This window comes from Hyla sarda, chromosome 3, assembly GCF_029499605.1.
Source record: "Hyla sarda isolate aHylSar1 chromosome 3, aHylSar1.hap1, whole genome shotgun sequence".
Classification (NCBI taxonomy): Eukaryota; Metazoa; Chordata; class Amphibia; order Anura; family Hylidae; genus Hyla; species Hyla sarda.
In genome coordinates this window covers 324296946-324322133 of record NC_079191.1, presented here as the reverse complement: position 1 = coordinate 324322133, position 25188 = coordinate 324296946, and the positions used below count along the sequence as shown (strand labels likewise).

Below are 25188 nucleotides of genomic sequence, written 5' to 3'. Positions count from 1 at the left end.
CCTCTGATATTATAGATCAGAGTTCTTCCCCTAGGTATACCTCTGATATTATAGATCAGAGTTCTTCCCCTAGGTATACCTCTGATATTGTAGATCAGAGTTCTTCCCCTAGGTATACCTCTGATATTAGAGATCAGAGTTCTTCCCCTAGGTATACCTCTGATATTAGAGATCAGAGTTCTTCCCCTAGGTATACCTCTGATATTAGAGATCAGAGTTCTTCCCCTAGGTATACCTCTGATATTAGAGATCAGAGTTCTTCCCCTAGGTATACCTCTGATATTGTTGCATCAGTCATACGTATAAATTCATGTTCAAAGAATACAACAACATTTTGAATAGTTTGTATTGCAGCTATGTTCCATTGAAGTTAATGGAGCCAATATATAATGCCATGCACAACCTGAGGACAGACAGGGTGCTGTTTTTTAAAAAAAAAATTAGCTATGTTTTTTTTTTTTTTTTTGATAACCCCTTATATAATTCTTATGGTGGGTTCTAAAAAAAAAAAACAGTCGACACATCTTTTAGATTAGTAGCAGTAGTATGTTTCAATGTGGATAATTACAAAATGTTTCATTTATTAATAGGTTCATTCAATGGAGCCTTGTCGACTTTACCCGTTCATGCCCTGGGCACAGTTGTCATCAAGGAGGTTCTAAAGAGAGCCAGCATTAAGCCAGATGAGATCTCAGAAGTGATATTTGGCCATGTCTTAACTGCAGGTAAGTGGTTGTATAATACAGTGATCCCTCAACTTACAATGGCCTCAATATACAATAGTTTCAACATACAATGGTATTTTCTGGACCATTGTAAGTTGAAACCAGACTCAACATACAATGTACAGACAGTCCAGATCTGTGAAACATGTCAATGGCTGGAAGATCTGACCAATCAGAATGGGCAATTTACTGGTAAAACACCAGTATTACTGAAGTGTATGCACTGACTGGTGTCTGGTAGTGCCCCCTACAGTATAGGGAGGTATTACATGTTCTGTACTCTTTACCTGTACCAGGGTTACCTGCTCCTTTGGACACCAGGTGAGGACGGCTCCATGTTACTTTTTTAGGACATTGCATGTACCGTACAGGACCCTGAAGAAGCTCCTGTCCTCTACATAGACCAGTGTTTCCCAAGCAGGGTGCCCCCAGCTGTTGCAAAACTACAACTCCCAGCATGCCCGGACAGCCTTTGCTGACATAGACAGTGATTTACAGCTCCCAGCAGATCTTTCTTACTTTTATATGTAAGGATTTGCTTTATCTATATTAGTTATCTACTTATTTTTCTTTAATTCTCACTTTTTCCTATTTTCGGATGACATTTTGGATCTTGAGAACCAATTACCAGGTTTCCATAGAGTTATGGTCTCAACATACAATGGTCGTCCCAGAACCAAATAATATTGTAACTTGAGGGACCACTGTATAGGGATATTGGGGGAGATTTTACCTGTTAGGAAAAGTGGAGCAGTTGCCCATAGCAACCAGTCAGATATCATTCCTTTTTTTTTTCCAGAGGCCTTTTTATAAATAAATTAAATAAATAAGCAATGTGATTGGTTGCTTTGGGCAACTGCACCGCTGTTTCCCTGCAAAGGTTTTGATAAATCTGGCCATTATGTTGATGCATGAATACACATAATAAATCTTTGATTTCATTAAGGCCCCTTTAACACTATAAAGTTGTTCCGTTAAAAGATCCGTTATAAACATTAGTTAGAAAAGCCTTAAAAACGGAAGTTAAAGTCCATTTTTTGATTATCTGTTATGACCCGTTATAGTCCGTCATGAATAACGGATGTTATTTGTGACAGAAGAAAAAATGGCACATGCACTAATTTTTCTTCCGTCACAAGAACTAGGTAAATTGACGGCCGTTATTTTTAACATTGAAGTCTAAGGCAAATGGATGAGCCTTTGTGTCATCTGCTTGCACCTGGTTTATAATATCCGTTATTACTTCTGAGCATGCTCAGAAGAGGGGACATCAGCAGACTCCTGCAGTGCTGAGGGACTACTACTACTCCCATCATGAACAGACTTGTTTCCATGATGGGAGTAGTAATTCCCTGACTGTGGGAGTCTGCCAGTGGCTGGGGAGGCAACATTAGTACTACTACCCCCATCATGGAAAATACTCTGTTCCATGATGGGGGTTGCAGTACAGGGGCTTAGGGATTGATCGCACCGGGTCTCACTTCTGAGACCCCACGTGATCAGAAGTTATTAAGCAGGGGATCGACATCATGGTCCGCAACCCTGCGATGTATGGTGTGTTTTTACATTTATTTTTAAATCCCCCACGGGGAGCCCTGAATGGCCGGTACCATTCATGGCTCCTAGTGCGGTTTTTAAAATGAACATTGTGAGTGGCAGCAAAGGCCATATGTATATTAAAAGCGCTGTGGGGGGCAAGATATATAGCCTATTTATCTTGCCCCCCCCCAGCGCATTTATAATATGCCCCCCCCCCCCGCAGCGCATTAATAAACATATGACCCCCGCCGGCTCATTTATAAATATATACCCCCCGCTGGCGCATTTATAATATGCCCCCCGCAGCGTATTAATAAAAATATGACCCTCCCGCCGTCACATTTATAAATATATACCCCCCGCCAGCGCATATGTCATATTATGCCACCGCAGCGCTATATGTGAACAGTATTTCTATCAGCAGCCGGCCAGCCTGATAATGCTGATACAATACTTTTAATTCATAGCGCTGCGGTGGCATATGTATATAAAAGTGCATAGAGTTATCTGCCCACCACAGCACTTTTATATACATATGCCACCGCAGCGCTGTGAATGAAAATTATTTTATCAGCATCATCGGGCTTGCCGGCTGCTGATAGAAATACTTTTCACATATAGTGCTGCAGTGGCATAATATGGCAAATGCACTGCGGAGGGCACATTATAAATGTGCTGGCAGGGGGTATATATTTATAACTGCGACGGCAGGGGGTATCGTTATTAATGGCTGTGGGGGGCTAGATTTATAGGCTATATATCTGCCCCCCCTGCAGCACTATATATCTTGCCCCCCTCAGCGCTTTTAATATACATATGGCCCCCGCTGCTTCTCACAATGTTCATTTTAAAAACCCTGCAGAGAACCCTGAATGGCTCCTCCGTACCGGCCATTCAGGGCTCCAAGCGGGGGATTTAAAAATGAAAGTAAAAACACACGATACATCGCAGGGTTATGGACCATGCCGCCCGCCCCCCCTGCTTAATAACTTCTGATCACATTGGGTCTCAGGAGTGAGAACCGGTGCAATCAATCCCTCAGCCCCTGTACTACAACCCTCATCATGGAACAGAGTCTGTTCCATGATGGGGGTAGTAGTACAAACACTTATGTAGCCTCCCAAGCCACCGGCAGACTCCCGCAGTGGGGAATTACTACTCCCATCATGGAAACAAGTCTGTTCCATGATTGGAGTAGGATTAGTCCCGGCTGTGTGAGTCTGTAGGCAGAGGTGTTAAAACGGCCGTAGATGAGGGATTTTATGACTGGCTTAACGGATGAATATGCCCGTTATTTTGATGGACATTATTCAGCCGTTAGCACCCGTTATTTCATTCGTTACTATACATCCGTTATTACACAGAAAACGGATGTTTAATAACAGATAAATACTCATAGTGTGAAAGGAGCCTAAGACATTTTCTGGCTGAAGCAACTTATGGTAGTTAAGACCCTATGCACATTCTGTCTTGTGTAGATACATAATATGGCACTCCGTTTCAGAATGTTTTTTCTATAGAATATCCCATTATAGAGGTATCGACCAATAAAAGATGACTAGTAGTGTACTTGGTACGCAATGAAATTGGGTAGAAATGCCTTATATGATGGCTTATTTTTCTTTTTGTAATCATCTGTAGGCACTGGGCAGAACCCTACTCGTCAAGCCAGTGTGGCTGCTGGGATTCCCTACTCTATTCCAGCCTGGAGTTGCCAGATGATCTGTGGCTCAGGCTTAAAGTCAGTTAGCCTTGGAGCTCAATCTATATTAACTGGTGAATCAGACATTGTCGTGGCTGGTGGCATGGAGAGCATGAGTCAGGTAAGACTGTGCATAATATTCAGAGTAATAAAGAAGCTTGAGATAATGTGTCCTTTATTGTAAATTCCAATCGGCACTTTTTCTTTTTTTCTTTTTTTTTTAAAACATGTCAAGGTGAAAGGATTTTAAGTGCCCAAACACCTTCATACCAAAGTTGGCCAAATCTTTGGCAGCTGTCTAAGGTGATTATATCAGTGGTGAAAAGGGTTGGGCATGTTGGATTTTTTCCACCCAACCCTATTGTTCTGGGAGGGATAAGCCGCCACCAGAGCAGCCACCCCTCTCTATAGACAACACATAAACATTTAGCAGTGCGGAACGTTTATGTAAATAGGGAGTTCGAGATAGATGACTGTTGGCCCAATGAATGTTTAGCCAACAGTTATTAATAATGTATGGCAACCTTTAGGATTAGTGCAAACAATTGAAGTGAGAAGTGATTTTAGAGATTAATAGTTGTGTTAGGCTGGCGTTGCACACAGTGGCCCAGATTTATCAAACTGTGTGAGAGAAAAAGTGGAGGGATTTTCCCACAGCAACCAATCACAGCTCAGCTTTCACTTTACCTCAGCTCGTTAGCTGAGATGTGATTGGCTGCTGTGGCCAGTCATTTTTGGGGAAAATTACTACTTCAGTTTTTGATGCAGTTTCTTGAGCCAAAGCCAGAAATGGATCCAGCAGGAAGGAAAAGACCTTCCCATTATGTTTCCATTCTTTTAGCATTCACTACTGGCTCTACTTTGGCCCAAAAACCTGAATGAAAAACTTTTCCCCCTAAAAACACTGTGTGTGAGACCAGCTTAAGTGGATATACCGCGGTTTTAGGTCCGGTAAGAAAACCGTATATAGGGGGAAAAAATGAGCTGACCGGAGTCACTATCTGAGTCCAATCGGCTCATTCAAGTGAACAAAATACGGGCTGGGTCTGGCTGGGATATGGGAGCGTCCGGTGTTCACTCCCACTAGTGGGATCCGGTGACCGTATCTTCAAAACGTAGTGTGAACCCATCCTAAGACAGGTGTTACCAAACAGTCCAACATGAAATAGTGGTCTGCAAAGTAGTGACCAGTAGAACACAAGATCAGGCATTCACTAACGTCTCTGATCTTGTGTTGAGATTTGTGATTTTCCTTTGACTTCCTCCATTAACATGAATTCATGGCTGTTATTTTGGCAGTTTTAGATCTGATGCACTAGTTGATAGGTTACATGCCAAAAAAAAGCCTGGGAACCTATAATGCAGTACATTAAGAAAAGATTACATAAAGGTTTACCAATCTGGAATGGAAACAGTGGCAAAACAGTATCCATAATATGTTCATAAATGCTTATATGTGCACAAAAACCCAGTCCCTTTGTTCATCTCTGTAATCTTACTCAGTTGTTTTATCTATATACCTTTTATTTTCAGGCTCCACATTTAGTCCACATGAGGGCAGGTGTGAAAGCTGGGGATGTCCCATTACAAGACAGTATTCTGTGTGATGGTCTTAATGATGCATTTTATAAGTATCATATGGGAGTAACAGGTAAGACTATTGTACTGTAAACTGTTTTCATTTTTTTTTTTTAACATAGGCCCTATTAACAGTCGGGGCTTTGTCACAATTAAATGCCAGGATAACTTCAAAAACGTGTTCTAATATGTACCATGGCATGGCCATTGACTTTAATAGATAAATCAAATTCTACTAGTGGCTACATTTTGTGTGCCTCACAAAGTCAATTTCATTTCTTTCATTTCTGTACATTTGTTTACATGTGTTGTCTTTATAGCTGAAAATGTGGCCAAGCAGTGGAAAATCTCTAGAGAGGAGCAGGACAAGCTTGCAGTCCAGTCACAGAACAGGACTGAAACTTCACAGAAAGCGGGGTATTTTGACAAAGAGATTGTACCCGTTGAGGTTCCCTCAAGGAAAGGTAAGCAGCAGTATGCTATGTAATAGTGCCGATCCTATACAAGTGATTTCCTTACCTACTGTCCAATATATCCTGCATGACCACATTAGTATTTTTAACCCCTTTGGCAAAAAGTGCAGTGGGTCTTAGCTGTATCTTACAGATGATACTCTACTACAGGCCATGAAGGGGGCTCCCTTAGGCACTTAATTACTGGGCAAGAGGAAGGGTCCAAAAAGCTGCCTGTCAGTATTATGCTAAATCAGAAGTATTGTATATTAAAAAAGATAATCAATAAGTATTACATGCCAAAAATGCACTTATAAAAACTTACTTGTCCTGCAAAATCAAGCCTTCATGTACCTCTGTAGATAAATAAAAATAGCATCAGTGCATGTGTCTGATCACGAATCCACTCAACCCAGACACTGCACCGCGCTCGTAGTTGATGGGGGCCCTAGTGGTCGGTCCCCTACCGTATAGACACTAACCGTCTATCCTATGGAAAATCTCTTTAAAATGGAGAATGTCTAAATGCCACATTACAGCTTGAACTATGTTCACTTTATTTAATTTTCCACAGGCCCTGTGACTGTAACAACTGATGAGTTTCCCCGCCATGGAAGCAGTTTAGAAGGAATGGCAAAATTGAAACCCTATTTCGTAAAGGATGGGACTGGTACTGTAACTCCAGCTAATGCCTCAGGTAAGTAGTGTTGTTTATGCCAGTTCTGACTCCATAAAATATTGTGGTATTGTGTTTTCAACATGGAATGGTCTGGAACAAAAGTAACAAAACAAAGTAAAATCTACAATCATTGTACACTTTCACTACTGGGTATGAAACTATCGGTTTCTACAATACTTATTAATGCTCTGTGTAGACAAAGTTAAAGGGGTTGTGCGCTGCCCTAATTTTCGGAGCTCCGCTCACAGTGTCCCGGAAGTTCATTACTCCGAACGCTGTGTGCGGGCTTCCGTGTTCGCGGCCGCCGGGCGTGACGTCACGGCCGGCCCATCGCCCACCCCCTCGTGATGTCTCGCCCGCTTCCTCGTGACGTCACGCCCGCCCCCTCTACCAAAGTCTATGGGAAGGGGGCGTGACAGCGGTCGCGCCCCCTTCCCATAGACTTTCGTTGAGGGGGCGGGCAAGACGTCGTGAGGGGCCGGGCGTGACGTCACGCCCGGCGGCTGCGAACATGGAAGCCCGCACACAGCGTTCGGAGTAATTAACTTCCGGACGCTGTGAGCGGAGCTCCGAAAGTCAGGGCACCGCACAACCCCTTTAAAGCCTTTCGAGAGAGTCATATTAGAGAAATTTACTGACATGAACAGCCAACAGAAGGCTTAGATGCATGTTTGTTTTGCATTTGCTCTATCTACTGAAAGACACAAGCTACTCCAGTAGGAATAAAAGTAATCAGATGCATACAAAACACCATGCAGAACGTCCAAAAAAAACTCCCACTCTTCTGACATGTGTTGGGTGAATGGTGCCCTGTAGGTATATATAATGTATATACTTGGAACAAGAAGTTAGAGAAGGCGGATGGCAATAGGACTGCAGGCTCAGACTACACAGAATTTGTTTGTTGTCTGTTACCATGGAAACATAGTCCCATATAGGAGCTGTAGACACAGAATGGTGGGAATGTTTAATGGAACAATAAATTAAATCAGTTGCAAAAGTGGACATGGTCATTAAACAGTGCTTATTTAGTCCCTAATTTGTAAATAGTAAATTAAGTTCCAGGAGTTGCCATGTTGTATATAAAACATTGGTAAAACGAAAATAACTTTTTTGTTCCCTCATACAGCTTCAGATGATATCACTAGCAGTGCCGATCTGCTCCATATACTTATATTATGCTGCCATCTTAGCACAAGTAACTCTAAGTTACTGCAGTCACTTGGTTGACATGGTAACGGCCATAATTGTGGTAGCAGCTTTTCTATTGAGGATAGTGACACCATACATATTCATGTACATCGAAAAATAGCATGTGTCAGCACATAAGAACCATTTGGCTCATCTAGTCTGCTAAATATTCTGAATACTATCAATAGTCCCTATCTTCTATGAAGGGTAGCCTTATACCTATCTCCATCTTATATGAAGGATAGCCTTATACCTATCTCCATCTTATATGAAGGATAGCCTTATACCTATCTCTATCTTATATGAAGGATAGCCTTATACCTATCTCTATCTTATATGAAGGATAGCCTTATGCTTATCCCATGCATGCTTAATCTCCTTCACTGTATTTGCAGCTGTCACTTCTCCAGCAGGCCATTCCATGCATCCACTACTCTCAGTAAAATAATACTTCCTGATATTACGGCATAAACCTTTGCCCCTCTTATTTAAACCTATGTCCTCTTGTATTTTAAAGTTTCCATCCTATCCCCTCTGTCTCGTCTTTCTTCCAAGCTATACATGTTCATATTCTTTAACCTTTCCTGGTAAGTTTTATCCTGCAATCCATCTTCTAGTTTAGTAGCTCTTCTCTTAACTCTCTCCAAAATATCTATTTCCTTCTGGAGAAGGACTGCGCACAATACTTTGTCAGGTTTCACCAGTGCTTTGTACAGCGGCATGAGCACTTCCCTCTTTCTACTGCTAATACCTCTCCCCAAACGCCCAAGCATTCTGCTTGCATTTCCTGCTGCTCTATGACATTGTCTGCCTACCCTTAAAGGGGTATTCCATGAAAAAAACATTTTTTTTCATATCAACTGGCTCCAGAAAGTTAAACAGATTTGTAAATGACTTCTATTTTAAAAATCTTAATCCTACCAGTACTTATTAGCTGCTGAAGTTGAGTTGTTCTTTTCTGTCTGACAACAGTGCACTCTGTCTCAGGAACTGTCCAGAGCAGGAGAGGTTTGTTATGGGGATTTGCTGCTACTCTGGACAGTTCCAGAGACAGACAGAGGTGTCAGCAGAGAGCACTGTTGTCAGACAGAAAAGAACAACTCAACTTCAGCAGCTAATAAGTACTAGTAGGATTAAGATTTTTTTATTGAAGTAATTTACAAATCTGTTTAAAGGGGTATTTCAGGCAAAAAAAATTTTTTATATATCAACTGGCTCCGGAAAGTTAAACAGATTTGTAAATTACTTCTATTAAAAAATCTTAATCCTTCCAATAGTTATTAGCTTCTGAAGTTGAGTTGCTGTTTTCTGTCTAACTATTTTCTGATGACTCACGTCCCGGGAGCTGTCCAGCTCCAATGGGGATATTCTCCCATCATGCAAGGGATATTCTCCCACCATGCACAGCTCCGTGACGTGACATCATCATTGAGCAGTTAGACAGAAAACTTCAGAAGCTAATAACCATTGGAAGGATTAAGATTTTTTAATAGAAGTAATTTACAAATCTGTTTACCTTTCCGGAGCCAGTTGATATATAAAAAAAAGTTTTTGCCTGGAATACCCCTTTAACTTTCTGGAGCCAGTTGGGAAAATGTTTTTTCATGGAATACCCCTTTAAGTCTTCGTTTGATTGAGGAATTCTCTAATTGGAGGCTTTTCAGTTCATTAAATAATACAGTATAATATTCTATTTTGCAACAATAATTAAACCTGGACACTTTTTAGGTATCAATGATGGAGCTGCAGCAGTAGTTCTTATGAAGAGATCTGAAGCAGAGCGCAGGCACCTCTTACCAATTGCGCAAATAGTTTGCACTGCTCAAGCTGGTTTGGATCCATCTATTATGGGAGTCGGACCTATTCCTGCTATTAGAAAAGCTGTAAGTTTCTGCAATGATTTAATTTTTTGTTTTCACTATTTTGTTGCTTCCACCTTCAGAGAGCTTTTTGTTTTTCCATCCAAAGCTTTTTTTTTTTTTGCAGGACCAATTGTACTTTTGTAAGAACACTACAAGAATTTAGGTGCACTAGTGTGGTGGATGTATACAATGACATTGGTTATTCCTCAACACTGATGTTAAAATTGAGACATTAACCAGTATATCCTTATATGAAGGACATACCTGAGCCCGCACACCAACGCCAAGGTTTCTCAAAGGGCACGGGACCTAATACTAGACCTACCTGTGCGTGACAAGCAAAACCAGGGGCCAGTGGGCAATTATGGCAGCATTAGGCCGACTCACAGCCTCCTAGGGCCAACAGACCACAAGGGCAGGATCTGCTCCCCCAGCATAAATGCACAACTGCATTTGGGGTTGAGCACCTCCAGCCATTTGAGACCATGTCTTTGTTGTTGTTTTGTAAGAACACCTTTTATAAAACCATAAAATATACTGAGAAATATGGACAATATAGGGAATTGTCTAATTAGTTTTTCATATCTTCCCTCAGAGCTGGACTCATCGTCTTTGTATAATCGCAGCTAGTCTCCTGCTTCTGCCACCTCCATAGACTTCTATAGGCAGCAGACCTGAAGTAGAAAATCCTTCTCCTCTCTATTTAGAGCTTTAGTTGTTTTATTTTTTTATTTTTTATTGTGAGTTATGGAACAGTGCAGGAGTGAGGAGAAATAGGTAGAGGAAAAAACCCAAAAACATTAAATTACCACAACTTTAACTATCCTTTTGAATAGGGGATAAGATGTTTCTAGTGGAGTACCCCTTTAAGACTTTGATATTGATGGCTGGTCTTTAGGATAGGCCATCAGTATCAGGCAGGTGGGGTTCTAATCAGCTTATTAAAGGGGCCATAACGTGAAGCTCGTGCCAGTTTTGGGCAAATGTCTTTTTAGGATACGAATAGTGGGTGTCAAGAATAGAATTTTTTACAACTACTGTAATTTCACAGACTTTTGTTTTTTGTATTTTTTCAGGTTGAAAAAGCAGGATGGAGCCTTGATGATGTTGATGTCTATGAAATAAATGAAGCATTTGCCGCTCAGGCCCTAGCAGTTGTTAAGGAGCTAGGACTGAACCCTGATAAGGTTAGTGCGTTAGATTTTTAGTAAATAAAAAGGGTGACGCTAGTATAGTCACAATGATGAACTTTGATCACCACTGCCTTTCAAAAAAGGGCTTTGACACTCCTTAGATATTCTCAGGAAACTACTATTGATCTAAATGTGGTTAGATTTCTAGTAACTAACAATATTGATGTAGGGTGTAGAAAAAAGGTGATTAGCTTCTGTTGTTGAAAGAGAATTTCACTGATAAAATGTGCCCATTTTGGGAAACAATTGCTATCCAGATGCAATATTAGGATACTTTTTAGTGCATCTTAACATAAAATTTAGTTGAAAAGTATTAAAGGAGAACTCCAGCCAAATGAAATTACCTTTATATAGCTGCACATGTTAAAGTTATATAACTGTATAATGTACAAGTGTAATCTTTGCTGAGCACTATTTTTATATACTATTCTTCTCTTAGCTTTTCCTCCAGGTAGGCTGTCCAGTAGTTCTTAGCACGTATGATGACTGTTGGGCACCAGTTTGCTGGACACAACAACTCACTTTTTAACATCACACTCCCTTCTCCTCAATTCAGAGCCGCGTTTCAGTGTATATGACTTATTGGCTGGATTTTTCCTTTAAATGGGTACTCCGGTGCTTAGACATCTTATCCCCTATCCAAAAAGATAGGGGATAAGATGCCTGATCGCGGGAATCCTGCCGCTGGGGACCCCCTTGATCCCCGTTTGTGATCAGTCCCCGGAGCGTATTCGCTCCGGGTCTGATTACCGGCGACCACAGGGCCGACGGTGTGTGACGTCACTCCTCCGCCCCCGTGTGACATCACACTCCGCCCCTCAATGCAAGCCTACGGGAGGGGGTGTTACGCGTAGCTGTGCAAGCCCTTATCTGGGGAAGGTTTTGCCCTGAATTCCTGGCAACTACAGCAGCAGAGGTACCAGCCAGGGGGTCTAATCTAGGGATACTACCTGCCTACTGGGGGGAGGGGGGGTTAATCTGTGACCTGGGCTGGTTTACTGAGTGCAATTCACATAGAGATCATGAGTAAATTGTGCAGGTCTGTTTATGTATGTGTGCATGCAAGCAAGAGTGTATTTGTGTGTGTATATATATATATATATATATATATATATATATATATACGCATACATATATATACGCACGCGCGCGGCGTGAGTTTGTGCTTTAGGGTGCACACACTAATGCAATAGGCTGCACACGTTAATCTAAAAGTTATGTTTATTTGCTAACTACTCTACCACAATTGGTGGCCATATTGGATTGTGAAATATTCTACAAACATAGTTTTCTCTAAAATAACTAGTCTGAAAATTACTTGATCACTTTCTCTACCACAATTGATCACCAGATTTGGCGGCCATAGTGGATTGCGCAATATTCTACATACATAGTTCTTTCCAAAATTGCTGCTCAGAACAGTGCGAAAATTAGCACACACATCCACGATCACCTTCTCCACCATTGAGGGTCAAAGCAATCGTGTGCGATTACCTGGCTGTGAAGCTTGGCTTTGCTGCTTGTAGCTACATTTTTTATTTATTTTTTAAATCAGATAGTTTTTATTACGTTTTTTCACAGTTTTACAATAACAGGCCCCACCCAAAACAAATCCGTCTCAACCCACCCCCACAAAAGCTCCTCCGCCCGTATCCTAGATAAGTCATAAACAAGCTCCAACTTAAGTACCACATTGACATAAATGAACAGATGAGCACATTCCACCAGAGCCATTTATAAATACCTCTCCAATTTCCGTCCAACAGGACACACATCCTTCCACATCCATACATCCCAGGAGGGCAAGCACATGTAGAATCCGCCACTTCAGTATCTCACTTGCCATACCACACGCAGCCACACATTTGGAAACATCCTACTAATAAGAGGCATCCAAAGGGGGGTCAAATCTCTGCACCCAGGGTCCCCAAATACCCTCAAACTTCCGCTCCACCTTGCACTTAATGTATACATTTTTTATTATTATTTCGTCACAAATTTCAAATGCTTATATCCGCTACACTGTAAATCCAAAACACATGTGACTTTGCATAGTAGTAGACCCTTGAGCTGTGCATAATCGTATGTAATATAAAGGTCACCTGGTAAGGCCGCCATCTTGGTTTTTGTGCCAATTGTGCACAATATTGAAAAATCTTCTCTGGAACCGCAAAAGCTACAGATATATAAATCGTTATATGTGGTGGCACTTTTGTGCTGAGTCCGATTTGTTCATTATAAGACTTTTGGTCACATGGTGTGGCCGCCATATTGAATTGCACATTATTGTACAAACATCCTCTTCTCTGAAACCGTTTGTTAGAATAACGTATAATTTGGCAGACGTGTTTATGGTTACCTCCTGTACCAAGGTTGTTGTATGCAACCAGACACCAATAACATTTAGATAGCATTAAAAGTAATGCGCAAATTGTTTTAGATGTGTGTAATATGTACACTGTTAATTAAACATTTTTGCACAATGGTAGAGTGCTCTATTGTGCTTAAATGTAAACACCTGTCTTTCTGAAACCATTACAGATTCAGATGTACAAACAGTTGTGTATAGTTACATTGTGACCTAGACTCATACATGTTCGTTTCACGTTATTTAACCACATGATTCGGTGGCCATATTAAATTCTGTAAATATCAAGAAAAAATATTATTTCTATGGGGCTTTTTCATATAGCTGTAATTGCCTCACTGTTAAATTAAAACTCCATAAAATTTTGCCCAAAGGTAGAGCCCTAGACTATGCATAATCTACTGTAACATAAAGGTCATAGGTCACATGGTCAGGCAGCCATCTTGATTTGTTTGCCAAGACTTTGCACAATTTTCAAACCTGTGCATTTCTGTAACTGCTAGATACAGGGGTATAAATTGTTGTAAATGAGACCTGTGAATCTCATAAAGGAAACAGGTTTCTGACTATAGCTAAAGACAAGTATCTGTCCCAAATGGTGCAGGGCCCAACCAGAGGGGGCGCCCTACTAGACTTAATATTAACCAACAGACCTGACAGAGTAACTAATGTGCAAGTAGAAGAACACCTAGGAAATAGTGATCATAATATAATACATTATAATTTGTTCTTCAATAAGGGAATCTCTCGAGGGGCCACAAAAACAATGAACTTTAGGAAGGCAAAGTTTGACCGACTCAGAGAAGCCCTTAACAATAGAAAATGGGAGAATGTCCTCAAAAACAAGAATAAGGACACTTAATGGGAGACTTTTAAAAATATCTTAAACTCTCACTGTAAGATATATATACCTTATGGGAATAAAAGGTTCAGAAATAAAAGAAAACCAATATGGATGAATAAAAACATTAAGGGGGCAATAAATGACAAAAATAAAGCATTTAAACTACTAAAAGAGGACGGCAGTGAGGAAGCATTAAAAAGCTGTAGAGAAAAATGTAAAATATGTAAAAAAAAACAGATAAATGCCGCAAAAATAGAGACAGAAAGACTCATTGCCAAAGAGAGTAAAACTAACCCCAAAAAGTTATTTAACCCCTTATAGGGGTTATCAAGGAAAATACTTTTTTTTATAAACTGGCTTCAGAAAGTTAAACAGATTTGTAAATTAATTCTATTAAAAACTCTTAATCCTTTCAGTACTTATGAGCTTCTGAAGTTAAGGTTGTTCTTTCCTGTCTAAGTGCTCTCTGATGACACGTGTCTCGGGAAACAGCCAGTTTAGAAGCAAATCCCCATTGCAAACCTCTTCTAAACTGGGCGGTTCCCGAGACACGTGTCATCAGAGATCAGTTAGACAGAAAAGAACAATCTTAACTTTAACTCCAGAAGCTCTGAAAGGATTAAGATTTTTTAATAGAAGTAATTTACAAATCTGTTTAACTTTCTGGAGCCAGTTGATATATATAAAAAAGTTTTTTCCTGGATAACCCCTTTAAGGACCCGGGGGTTTTCCGTTTTTTGCACTTTAGTTTTTTCCTTCTTACATTTAAAAAATCATAACTCTTTCAATTTTGCACCTAAAAATCCATATGATGGCTTATTTTTTGCGCCACCAATTCTACTTTGTAATGACGTCATTGTACCCAAAAATATACGGCGAAGCAGAATAAAAATAATTGTGAGACAAAATTGAAAAAAAAAAACACCATTTTGGGTGTTTCCGTTTCTACACAGTATATTTTACAGTAAACATGACACCTTCTCTTTATTCTGTAGGTCCATATGATTAAAATGATACCCTACTTATGTAGGTTTGATTTTGTTTGGATTTTGTACTTCTGGAAAAAATCATAACTTCATGCAGGAAAATTTATACTTTAAAAATTGTCATCTTCTGACCCTTATAACTTTTTTATTTTTTGCGCCGTGATCTGAAGTTTTTAGCAGTACCATTTTTGTATTGATAAGACTTTATTGAATTTTTATTCATTTTTCATGATATAAAAAGTGACCAAAAATGCACTATTATGGACTTTGGAATTTTTTTGCGCGAACGTCATTGACCGTGCGGTTTAATTAATTATATATTTTTATAATTCGGGCATTTCTGCACGCGGCTATACCACATGTGTTTATTTTTATTTACTGTTTTGTTTTTTTTTAAATGGGAAAAGGGGGTTGATTCAAACTTTTATTAGGGGAGGGGTTAAATGATCTTTATTCACTTTTTTTTTTAACTTTTTTTTTGCAATGTTATAGCCCCCATAGGGGGCTCTAACACTGCACACACTGATCTTTTTAATTGATCAATGGTTTCTCATAGGAGACCAATGATTCTGCCGCTTGACTGCTCATGCCTGGATTTCAGGCACTGAGCAGTCATTAGGCGATCGGACACCAGGAGGCGAGGTAAGGGACCCTCCTGCTGTCTTACAGCTGTTCGGGATGCCGCAATTTTGCAGCGGACATCCCAAACAGCCCCCTGAGCTAGCCGGCAACGATTTACTTTCAGGTGAAATACAGCGAGATAAGGTAAACTCCCCAGTACAGGTCACCTGTCTAACCCAGGAAGAAGTACAGTGCCGCCTACAAAAAAATCTAAATGGACCAATCCCCAGGTCCAGATGGCATTCACCCCCGTGTTCTATAGGAATTAAGTAATGTAATAGACAGACCCCTATTTTTAATATTCAGGGACTCTATAGTAATGTGGTGGCACTTTTGTGCAGAGTCCGATTTGTTCATTATAAGACTTTTGGTCACATGGTGTGGCCGCCATATTGAATTGCACATTATTGTACAAACATCCTCTTCTCTGAAACCGTTTGTTAGAATAACGTATAATTTGGCAGACGTGTTCATGGTTACCTCCTGTACCAAGGTTGTTGTATGCAACCAGACACCAATAACATTTAGATAGCATTAAAAGTAATGCACAAATTGTTTTAGATGTGTGTAATATGTACACTGTTAATTAAACATTTTTGCACAATGGTAGAGTGCTCTATTGTGCTTAAATGTAAACACCTGTCTTTCTGAAACCATTACAGATTCAGATGTACAAACAGTTGTGTATAGTTACATTGTGACCTAGACTCATACATGTTCGTTTCACGTTATTTAACCACATGATTCGGTGGCCATATTAAATTCTGTAAATATCAAGAAAAAATATTATTTCTATGGGGCTTTTTCATATAGCTGTAATTGCCTCACTGTTAAATTAAAACTCCATAAATACTTATGAGCTTCTGAAGTTAATGTTGTTCTTTCCTGTCTAAGTGCTCTCTGATGACACGTGTCTCGGGAAACAGCCAGTTTAGAAGCAAATCCCCATTGCAAACCTCTTCTAAACTGGGCGGTTCCCGAGACGTGTCATCAGAGATCACTTAGACAGAAAAGAACAATCTTAACTTTAACTCCAGAAGCTCTGAAAGGATTAAGATTTTTTAATAGAAGTAATTTACAAATCTGTTTAACTTTCTGGAGCCAGTTGATATATATAAAAAAGTTTTTTCCTGGATAACCCCTTTAAGGACCCGGGGTTTTTCCGTTTTTTGCACTTTAGTTTTTTCCTTCTTACATTTAAAAAATCATAACTCTTTCAATTTTGCACCTAAAAATCCATATGATGGCTTATTTTTTGCGCCACCAATTCTACTTTGTAATGACGTCATTGTACCCAAAAATATACGGCGAAGCAGAATAAAAATAATTGTGAGACAAAATTGAAAAAAAAAAACACCATTTTGGGTGTTTCTGTTTCTACACAGTATATTTTACAGTAAACATGACACCTTCTCTTTATTCTGTAGGTCCATGTGATTAAAATGATACCCTACTTATGTAGGTTTGATTTTGTTTGGATTTTGTACTTCTGGAAAAAATCATAACTTCATGCAGGAAAATTTATACTTTAAAAATTGTCATCTTCTGACCCTTATAACTTTTTAATTTTTTGCGCCGTGATCTGAAGTTTTTAGCAGTACCATTTTTGTATTGATAAGACTTTATTGAATTTTTATTCATTTTTCATGATATAAAAAGTGACCAAAAATGCACTATTATGGACTTTGGAATTTTTTTGCGCGAACGTCATTGACCATGCGGTTTAATTAATTATATATTTTTATAATTCGGGCATTTCTGCACGCGGCTATACCACATGTGTTTATTTTTATTTACTGTTTTGTTTTTTTTTAAATGGGAAAAGGGGGTTGATTCAAACTTTTATTAGGGGAGGGGTTAAATGATCTTTATTCACTTTTTTTTTACTTTTTTTTTTTTTTTTTGCAATGTTATAGCCCCCATAGGGGGCTCTAACACTGCACACACTGATCTTTTTAATTGATCAATGGTTTCTCATAGGAGACCAATGATTCTGCCGCTTGACTGCTCATGCCTGGATTTCAGGCACTGAGCAGTCATTAGGCGATCGGACACCAGGAGGCAAGGTAAGGGACCCTCCTGCTGTCTTACAGCTGTTCGGGATGCCGCAATTTTGCAGCGGACATCCCAAACAGCCCCCTGAGCTAGCCGGCAACGATTTACTTTCAGGTGAAATACAGCGAGATAAGGTAAACTCCCCAGTACAGGTCACCTGTCTAACCCAGGAAGAAGTACATTGCCGCCTACAAAAAAATCTAAATGGACCAATCCCCAGGTCCAGATGGCATTCACCCCCGTGTTCTATAGGAATTAAGTAATGTAATAGACAGACCCCTATTTTTAATATTCAGGGACTCTATAGTAACAGGGACTGTTCCCCAGGACTGGCGCATGGCAAATATGGTGCGAATATTTAAAAAAGGGACAAAAGGTGACCCTGGAAATTTAACATCAGATGGTCTTCATGGTCTCTGTCCTCTCATTGTAGAGATATTTAGATTAAAAGTGATTTTTCCACTGACATGATACTTAGAAAAAGACATTATGTTACATGGGGCACATTGACATCCATTATTAGAGTTAAACCTTATCATCATCTTGTACTATAAGTAATGTCTTGGCATTCGCACTTTTCTACAACCCTTCATTATGTATCAGATATATAAGGATAAAAGAAAAGAAAAAATATATGTATATAACATTATTGGTACGTACACATACTACTATGCAAGTTATCTCGGAGATGTTATATTTCCTTTATTTTTATTTATTTTACTTTAGTCTTTTTATTTCTGTTTTCCTTTTGGTTTGGTTAAACAGCTGCCTATCTTATATGTAAGATTGAATCGACAATCAAGTCTTCCTATATGCAGTAAACAACTGTTCGCTGTTCATGTTGTCATAAAATAATAAGTTGACAGCTGCGTCTGTCCTTTATACATGTTTGTTTTTCTATTATGGTAAAATTCAATGAAAAACTATTGAAAGAAAAAAAAGGGGACAAAAGGTGACCCCGGGAATTATAGACCTGTTAGTTTAATCTCTGTTGTATGTAAATTGTTTGAGGGTTTTCTAAGGGATGCTATTTTGGAATATCTTGATAAAAATAAATGTATGACCCCCATATCAGCACGGGTTTATGAGGGATCTGTCCTGTCAAACTAACCTGATCAGCTTTTATGAGGAGGTGAGCTCCAGACTGGACCAGGGGGAATCGCTGGATGTCGTATATCTGGATTTTTGAAAAGCATTTGGTACAGTGCCACATAAACGGTTGGTGCATTAAATGAGAAGGATTGGGCTGGAAGAGAATGTGTGTAAGTGGGTAAGTAACTGGCTCAGTGATAGGAAACAGAGGGTGGTTATTAATGGTACTTATTCTGATTGGGTGACTGTTACTAGTGGGGTACCACAGGGGTCAGTCTTGGGTCCTGTCCTATTTAATATATTTATTAATGACCTTGTAGAGGGGTTGAATAGTAAAGAAGCAATCTTTACAGATGATACTAAACTCTGTAAAGCGGTAAACACTATAGAGGACAGTGCACTGTTACAAATGGATCTGGATAGGTTGGAGGTTTGGGCTGGGAAGTGGCAGATGAGGTTCAACACTGATAAATGTAAGGTAATGCACATGGGGAAGAAAAATCCGGGCTGGGATCATGTATTAAATGGGAGCACACTTGGGACGACTGATGTGGAAAAGGACTTAGGAGTCTTAGTTAACATTAAATGTAGCTGTAGTGACCTGTGTCAGGCAGCTGCTGCCAAGGCAAATAAAATCATGGGGTGCATCAATAGGGGCATAGATGCCCACGACAAGGAAATAATTCTACTGCTGTACAAATCACTAGTCAGACCACACATAGAATACTGTGTACAGTACTAGGCACCAGTGTATAAGAAAGATATTGTGGAGCTGGAGAGGGTTCAAAGACGGACAACCAGAGTAATACGGGGAATGGGAGGACTACAGTGCCCAGAAGTATTATCAGAATTAGGGTTATTAAGTTTAGAAAAAAGAAGGCTTATGGGAGACCAAATAACTATGTATAAATATATCAGGGGACAGTACAGAGATCTCTCCCATGATCTATTTGTGCTGTCCTGGTACCATATTGCATACCGTACCTTGGTTAGGGGTCCCCAAAGTCAGAGTTCCTAGTAACTGTGGGGTTCCGTTTCTTTAGTCATACTTAGTCATACTTACTTATACTTACCTGCATAGCGTCGCAGGACCTGCGGTTCATGTGACTGTGGTTTAGTCTCTATGGTAGGTAAAAGGACCTTTGGAGGTTCTGGGTCATGTGATACCCACAGTGCCTTGTAAAGCTGATTGACAGATGGTGTGGACCAATCCTAAAATGGCCAACCCCTGCCCATATAAGGGAGCTGCAGCCAATAGACGGCTCTTTTTCTTTGCTCTTGGGTTGCTGACACTTCATGAGGTAGGACCTCAGCAACTTACAACAACAAATTCTAGGCCAAAGCCTACCGGCCTTGACCTGAAGCTAAACAGTGAGTTCTTACAACTTCCCCGTTACCTCTAGCGAGACCTCTGGACCTAAACATAACCCTAAATCCAGCAGATCTGCGCATACTAAATCTTACTAAGCTAAATAACTTACAAAAGTCCCAACCATACGTCAATCTCAGCTAAGCTGTACATAGACTCTGTTATAAGGACTGTTCCTGTTATTCCATGTTACAGAAAATCTTTAGTAAAGTTTACGCAAGTTTTCAGCAAAGCTCCGGTTGTGGACAATACTTTATTCTGCATCTACCTATCGCTCTTGGGAAGGGTGGCGATAGGCCAAGCCATACTGCATTTAACCCTCACCCTGGCATCACGACTGACAAGAGTTAATTATAACCGTGATATACCTCACAGCAACACCCCAACTGCCATACACCCCCCCCCCCCAAGGCACCACATATTCATACCCAGGACTGTATCTATAACAAGGGGGCATCCTCTACGTTTAGAGGAAAGAAGGTTTCTACACTAGCACAGATGGGGGTTCTTAACTGTAAGAGCAGTGAGACTGTGGAATTCTCTCCCAGAGGGTGGTGGTCATGGTGAACTCTGTAAAAGAATTTAAAAGGGGTCTGGATGCATTTTTGGAGAGTAAGAACATAGCTGGTTATGTATATGAGATTTATAGGGACAGAACGTTGATCCAGGGATTTATTCTGATGCCATATATGGAGTCGGGAAGGAATTTTTACCTCTAGTATGAGGTTTTTTTTGCCATCCTCTGGATCAACTCAGTAGGGACTCATTAGGGATATAGGTTGAACTTGATGGACTCTGGTCTTTTTTCAACCTTATGAACTATGTTACAATGTTACACTGTCATAATGTTAATTATTTGTTCATTACAAGTCTATTGATCACATGGTATATCCACCATGTTGTATTGCACAATATTCTATAAACATCTTCTCTGAAGCAGTTTGTTAGAATCATTCACAATTTGGCATATATGTCCAGGGCCATCTCCTGTACCATGTTGGTTATAGCTGGTTCATTTGCATAATTAATATGGCCACTGCAAGCCAATAAGCCACTGTATTAAAATGCCTGTAATATGCTCTGTTATTTACAAAATTATAAAACTTGGCTCATTGGTAAAGTGCTATATTGTTCTCAGTCTTTTCTTACATAAAGGTCCTAGGTCATCCATCTTGTTATAGGTTACAATGTTCAGCGCCATATGCAAAGATTTGCTGCTTTCTAAACATTAAATCTAGAGATATACAAATTACTGTGTAAAGTTACAGTGCTGTAGAATCGCAAATGTTTAAGTTATTTATCCATATTATATCATATGTAATAGCCACATAGTGTGCTGACAAATGGTAGGGAAGAGGCTAACATGTTTCTCTGGTGTTTCTGGTCTTATCAGGAGCTGTCAATTGTTTTATGACTTTACTTCTCTGACCTCTTCATGAAACAATCATCTTCTCTGAAAACATTTGCTAGAAAAACTTATAATTTGGCAGAAATGTTCATGGTTACCTCCTATACCAATGTTTTTAAAGCTGATTAATTTGCATAATCGATATGGCCACCACACGCCAATAAAATTTAAATAGCATTAATAATGATAAGTAACTTTTTAAATGTGTGTAATATGTAGATTGTTCATCTAAAAATGTTTCTTTGCACAGTGGTACAGTATTCACTTTCTGTACCACAATTGATCACCAGAATTGGCGGCCATACTGGATTGCGCAATATTCTGCAAACATAGTTTTCTCTGAAATTGCTGGTCAGAACAATGTGAAAGTTAGCACATATGTTCATGATCACTTCCCGTATCACAATTGATCACTAGAGTTGGCAGCCATATTGGATTGCACAATATTGTGCAAACCTAGTTTTCTCTAAAATAACTGGACAGAACATTGCGAAAATTAGCACACATGTTCATAATCACTTTCTATATCACAATTGATCACCACATTTCACGGCCATATTGGATTTCGCAATATTCTGCCAACATAGTTTACTCTGAAATTTCTGGCCATACCAATGTGAAAATTAGCACACATGTTCGTGATCACTTTCTGTACCACCATGGATCACATGGTTTGGCCGCCATATTGGATTGCGCAATATTCTACATACATAATTTTCTCTTAAATTAATGGTAAGAAAAATGTGAAAATTAGCATACAGGTCCATGATCACCTTCTCCACCATTAGGGGTCACAGCAATAGTGTCCAATAACCTAGCAGTGCAGCTTGGCCACGTGTATTGCTGCTTGCAGCTATATTTAGGACAGTTATTTAATTTTTTGTTTCTGAATGAAAAATAAAACAGCTCCCCATTTAATACTGTTTTCAGGGACCTATAAATCTGGTGAGATTTTATTTCTAAAGAATTGTTACATACCACCTTAGTTAAAAGTACATTTGTTTTTGTTTTTTCCCCCACAGGTTAACATCCAAGGTGGTGCTATAGCACTTGGCCACCCACTTGGAATGTCTGGCTGTCGTATTTTGGTTACTCTTCTTTATGCTCTAGAACGAACTGGTGGGAAGAAAGGAGTCGCTGCTTTGTGCATTGGTGGTGGTTTGGGAATTGCAATGTGTGTTGAAAGAACAAGCTAAACATTTCAGGAATATACAGAGCACTCGTTGGTTATTACACACTTCAGAAGGCTCTTGTTCCCATGGAACATACAAGTGACTGAAGAACAAGTACATTCCACAATGCATTAACTACTTTAGCCTGTACTTTTTTCCTTTTTTAGTATTTTTTTTATTTAAATAATTGTTAATCAAATCACTAATAGTGATCAATAGTTTACTAGCTTGAATAGCACCATATTCATAAACTAGAATGGTATTTTCTGCAGTAAGAACTTACATGCAGGTTTCTCTGATTTTATTTGCACTAGCTTTCAAAATGTTCAAAATAAAGTAGATTAAGGAGAAATGCGGCACAAAATGTTGCCTTCCCCTGTGCCCAGGCTGAAAAAACATAAAAAAAAAAACTTTAACTCACCTTCCTACGTTCCCCCGTTGCGCCGATATCGATGTCCCGGTCCTCCGGTGCTGCTTGGCTCCCTGCTTCTTAGGCTCGGAATGTCACACTGTAGTCAGCGTATCACCGTCCACAATTATGTCCCGCCTCCGCCTGTGATAGGCTGAGCACACTGCCATGTAAGGAGCCTGGGCAACATAGAGAAGGCGGGGCCAAGCTCCTTACATGACAGTGTGCTCAGCCTATCACCGGCCGGGGCTGGCGATATGCTGACTGTGGTGTGACATTTCGAGCCTAAGAAGCAGGAAGCCGAGCAGCGCCAGAGGACCAGGACACCGATATCTGCACAACGGGGAAACGTTGGAAGGGGAGTTAAAGTTTTTATTTTTTTGTTTATGCAGCTCGGGCACAGGGGAAATTTAAAAGTTTTTTGCATTGCATTTCTCCTTTAGTAGCCAAAAACATTAACATGACTTATGTTTCCATGGTCAGTTTATTAAAGGGGTACTCCTCCCCTTGACATCTTAAACCCTATCCAAAGATAGGGGATAAGATGTCTGATCGCAGCGGTCCCGCCGCTGGGAACCCCTGTGATCTCTTCTGCAGCATCCCTTGTCATCTGTTGCACGGAGCGAACTTCGTTCAGTGCCTGATGACGGGAGATACAGGGGCCGGAGTATCGTGAAGTCTCGGCCCGCCCCCTCAATACAACACTATGGGAGTGGGCGTGATGGCCGCCACGGCCCCTCCCATAGACTTGCATTGAGGGGGCGGGCCATGACATCACGATATTCCAGCCCCTGTATCGTCTGTCATTGAGCACGAAGCGAAGTTTGCTCTGTGCAGCAGATGACAAGGGATGCTGCAGAAGAGATCACAGGGGTTCCCAGTGGCAGTACCCCTTTAATTTCTACAAATTAGACATTTGCCCTTTTAATGTTTCAGAGTACAATTACTTTATATTAATTTCTGCTATTTTAATTTATACATTTTAAATACTCTGCATTACCCACTACAGCTTGTGTTTCTGCTTCAAGACTATGGCCTAGATTTCTCAAACTGTGTGAAAGAGTGATTTTCCATCGGCAACCAATTACAGCTCAGCTTTCACTTTACCAGAGCTTGTTCTCTGAGCTGTGATTGGTTGTTGTAGGAAAATCTCTCTATTTTTGGGCCTATGGCCTTACATGTACATGGTTGTATTTTGATTGGTCACTGAAATACCAAATATAACATCAAATGCAATTCTAACATTGTGCCATGGTCTAATGCATACAATCCTACATAGAATCAGTGGGAAAGACTCCCTAGGGGAGTTAAAACGCGCTTCATCTTTTACAGTGTGTGAATAAACACATCAATGTTCACAACTTCTGGAGTGTTGCTTTATCTTTAGGAACTGGTATGTCAATTAAAGGCTGTGGTCTTTCTTCATAAGGAATTAAACACTTAAAATGCAACAGTCACATAAAACCTTGCTTCTTAACTGCCTACACAATGTAAAAAATGTTATATAGATACCAGTCATGCTTTTCCTATTAGAAATCCTTCTTAAGAGTACGTTCCCACTTGTTTTTTCACACTGCGCAAAACCTGCAGCAGGAGTCGGAAATACGCTGCGTATCCCTTGCTCACCATACACACAAGGCTTTCCGGCAGCAGCCCTATGTGTGTAGTGAGTTTTGGAGGCGGAGCCATTTGTCGGTGTGACTGTGACGCTCGGCTCTGCCTCCAAAACTCACTGCACACATAGGGCTGCCGCCGGAAAGCCTTGTGCGTATGGTGAACGAAGGATACGCAGCGTATTTCCCGCTGCTGCTGCAGGTTTTGCGCAGCGTGAAATATGCTGCGTATACGCCAAGTGGGAACGTGCCCTAAGGATAGGGTCACACATGCCGTATTTTGCTGCTGCATATTTTTACTACGAATTGAAGTCAATGGGTAGAAAAATA

General features: G+C 40.1%; 1 protein-coding gene across 1 annotated transcript in view; it reads left to right on the top strand.

Annotated features, from left to right (window-relative positions):
* The window catches only part of ACAT2 (acetyl-CoA acetyltransferase 2), a 32255-nt gene extending 8313 nt beyond the window's left edge, over nt 1–23942 (top strand). The window contains exons 2-9 of the mRNA XM_056567236.1: nt 591–725; nt 3906–4087; nt 5500–5617; nt 5865–6008; nt 6571–6693; nt 9595–9749; nt 10805–10915; nt 22687–23942. Of these exons, the coding sequence (XP_056423211.1) occupies nt 591–725; nt 3906–4087; nt 5500–5617; nt 5865–6008; nt 6571–6693; nt 9595–9749; nt 10805–10915; nt 22687–22860 (1142 nt within the window). The 3' untranslated portion in view covers nt 22861–23942. The remainder of the gene's footprint in view (nt 1–590; nt 726–3905; nt 4088–5499; nt 5618–5864; nt 6009–6570; nt 6694–9594; nt 9750–10804; nt 10916–22686) is intronic.
* Nucleotides 23943–25188: the final 1246 nt, after the last annotated feature.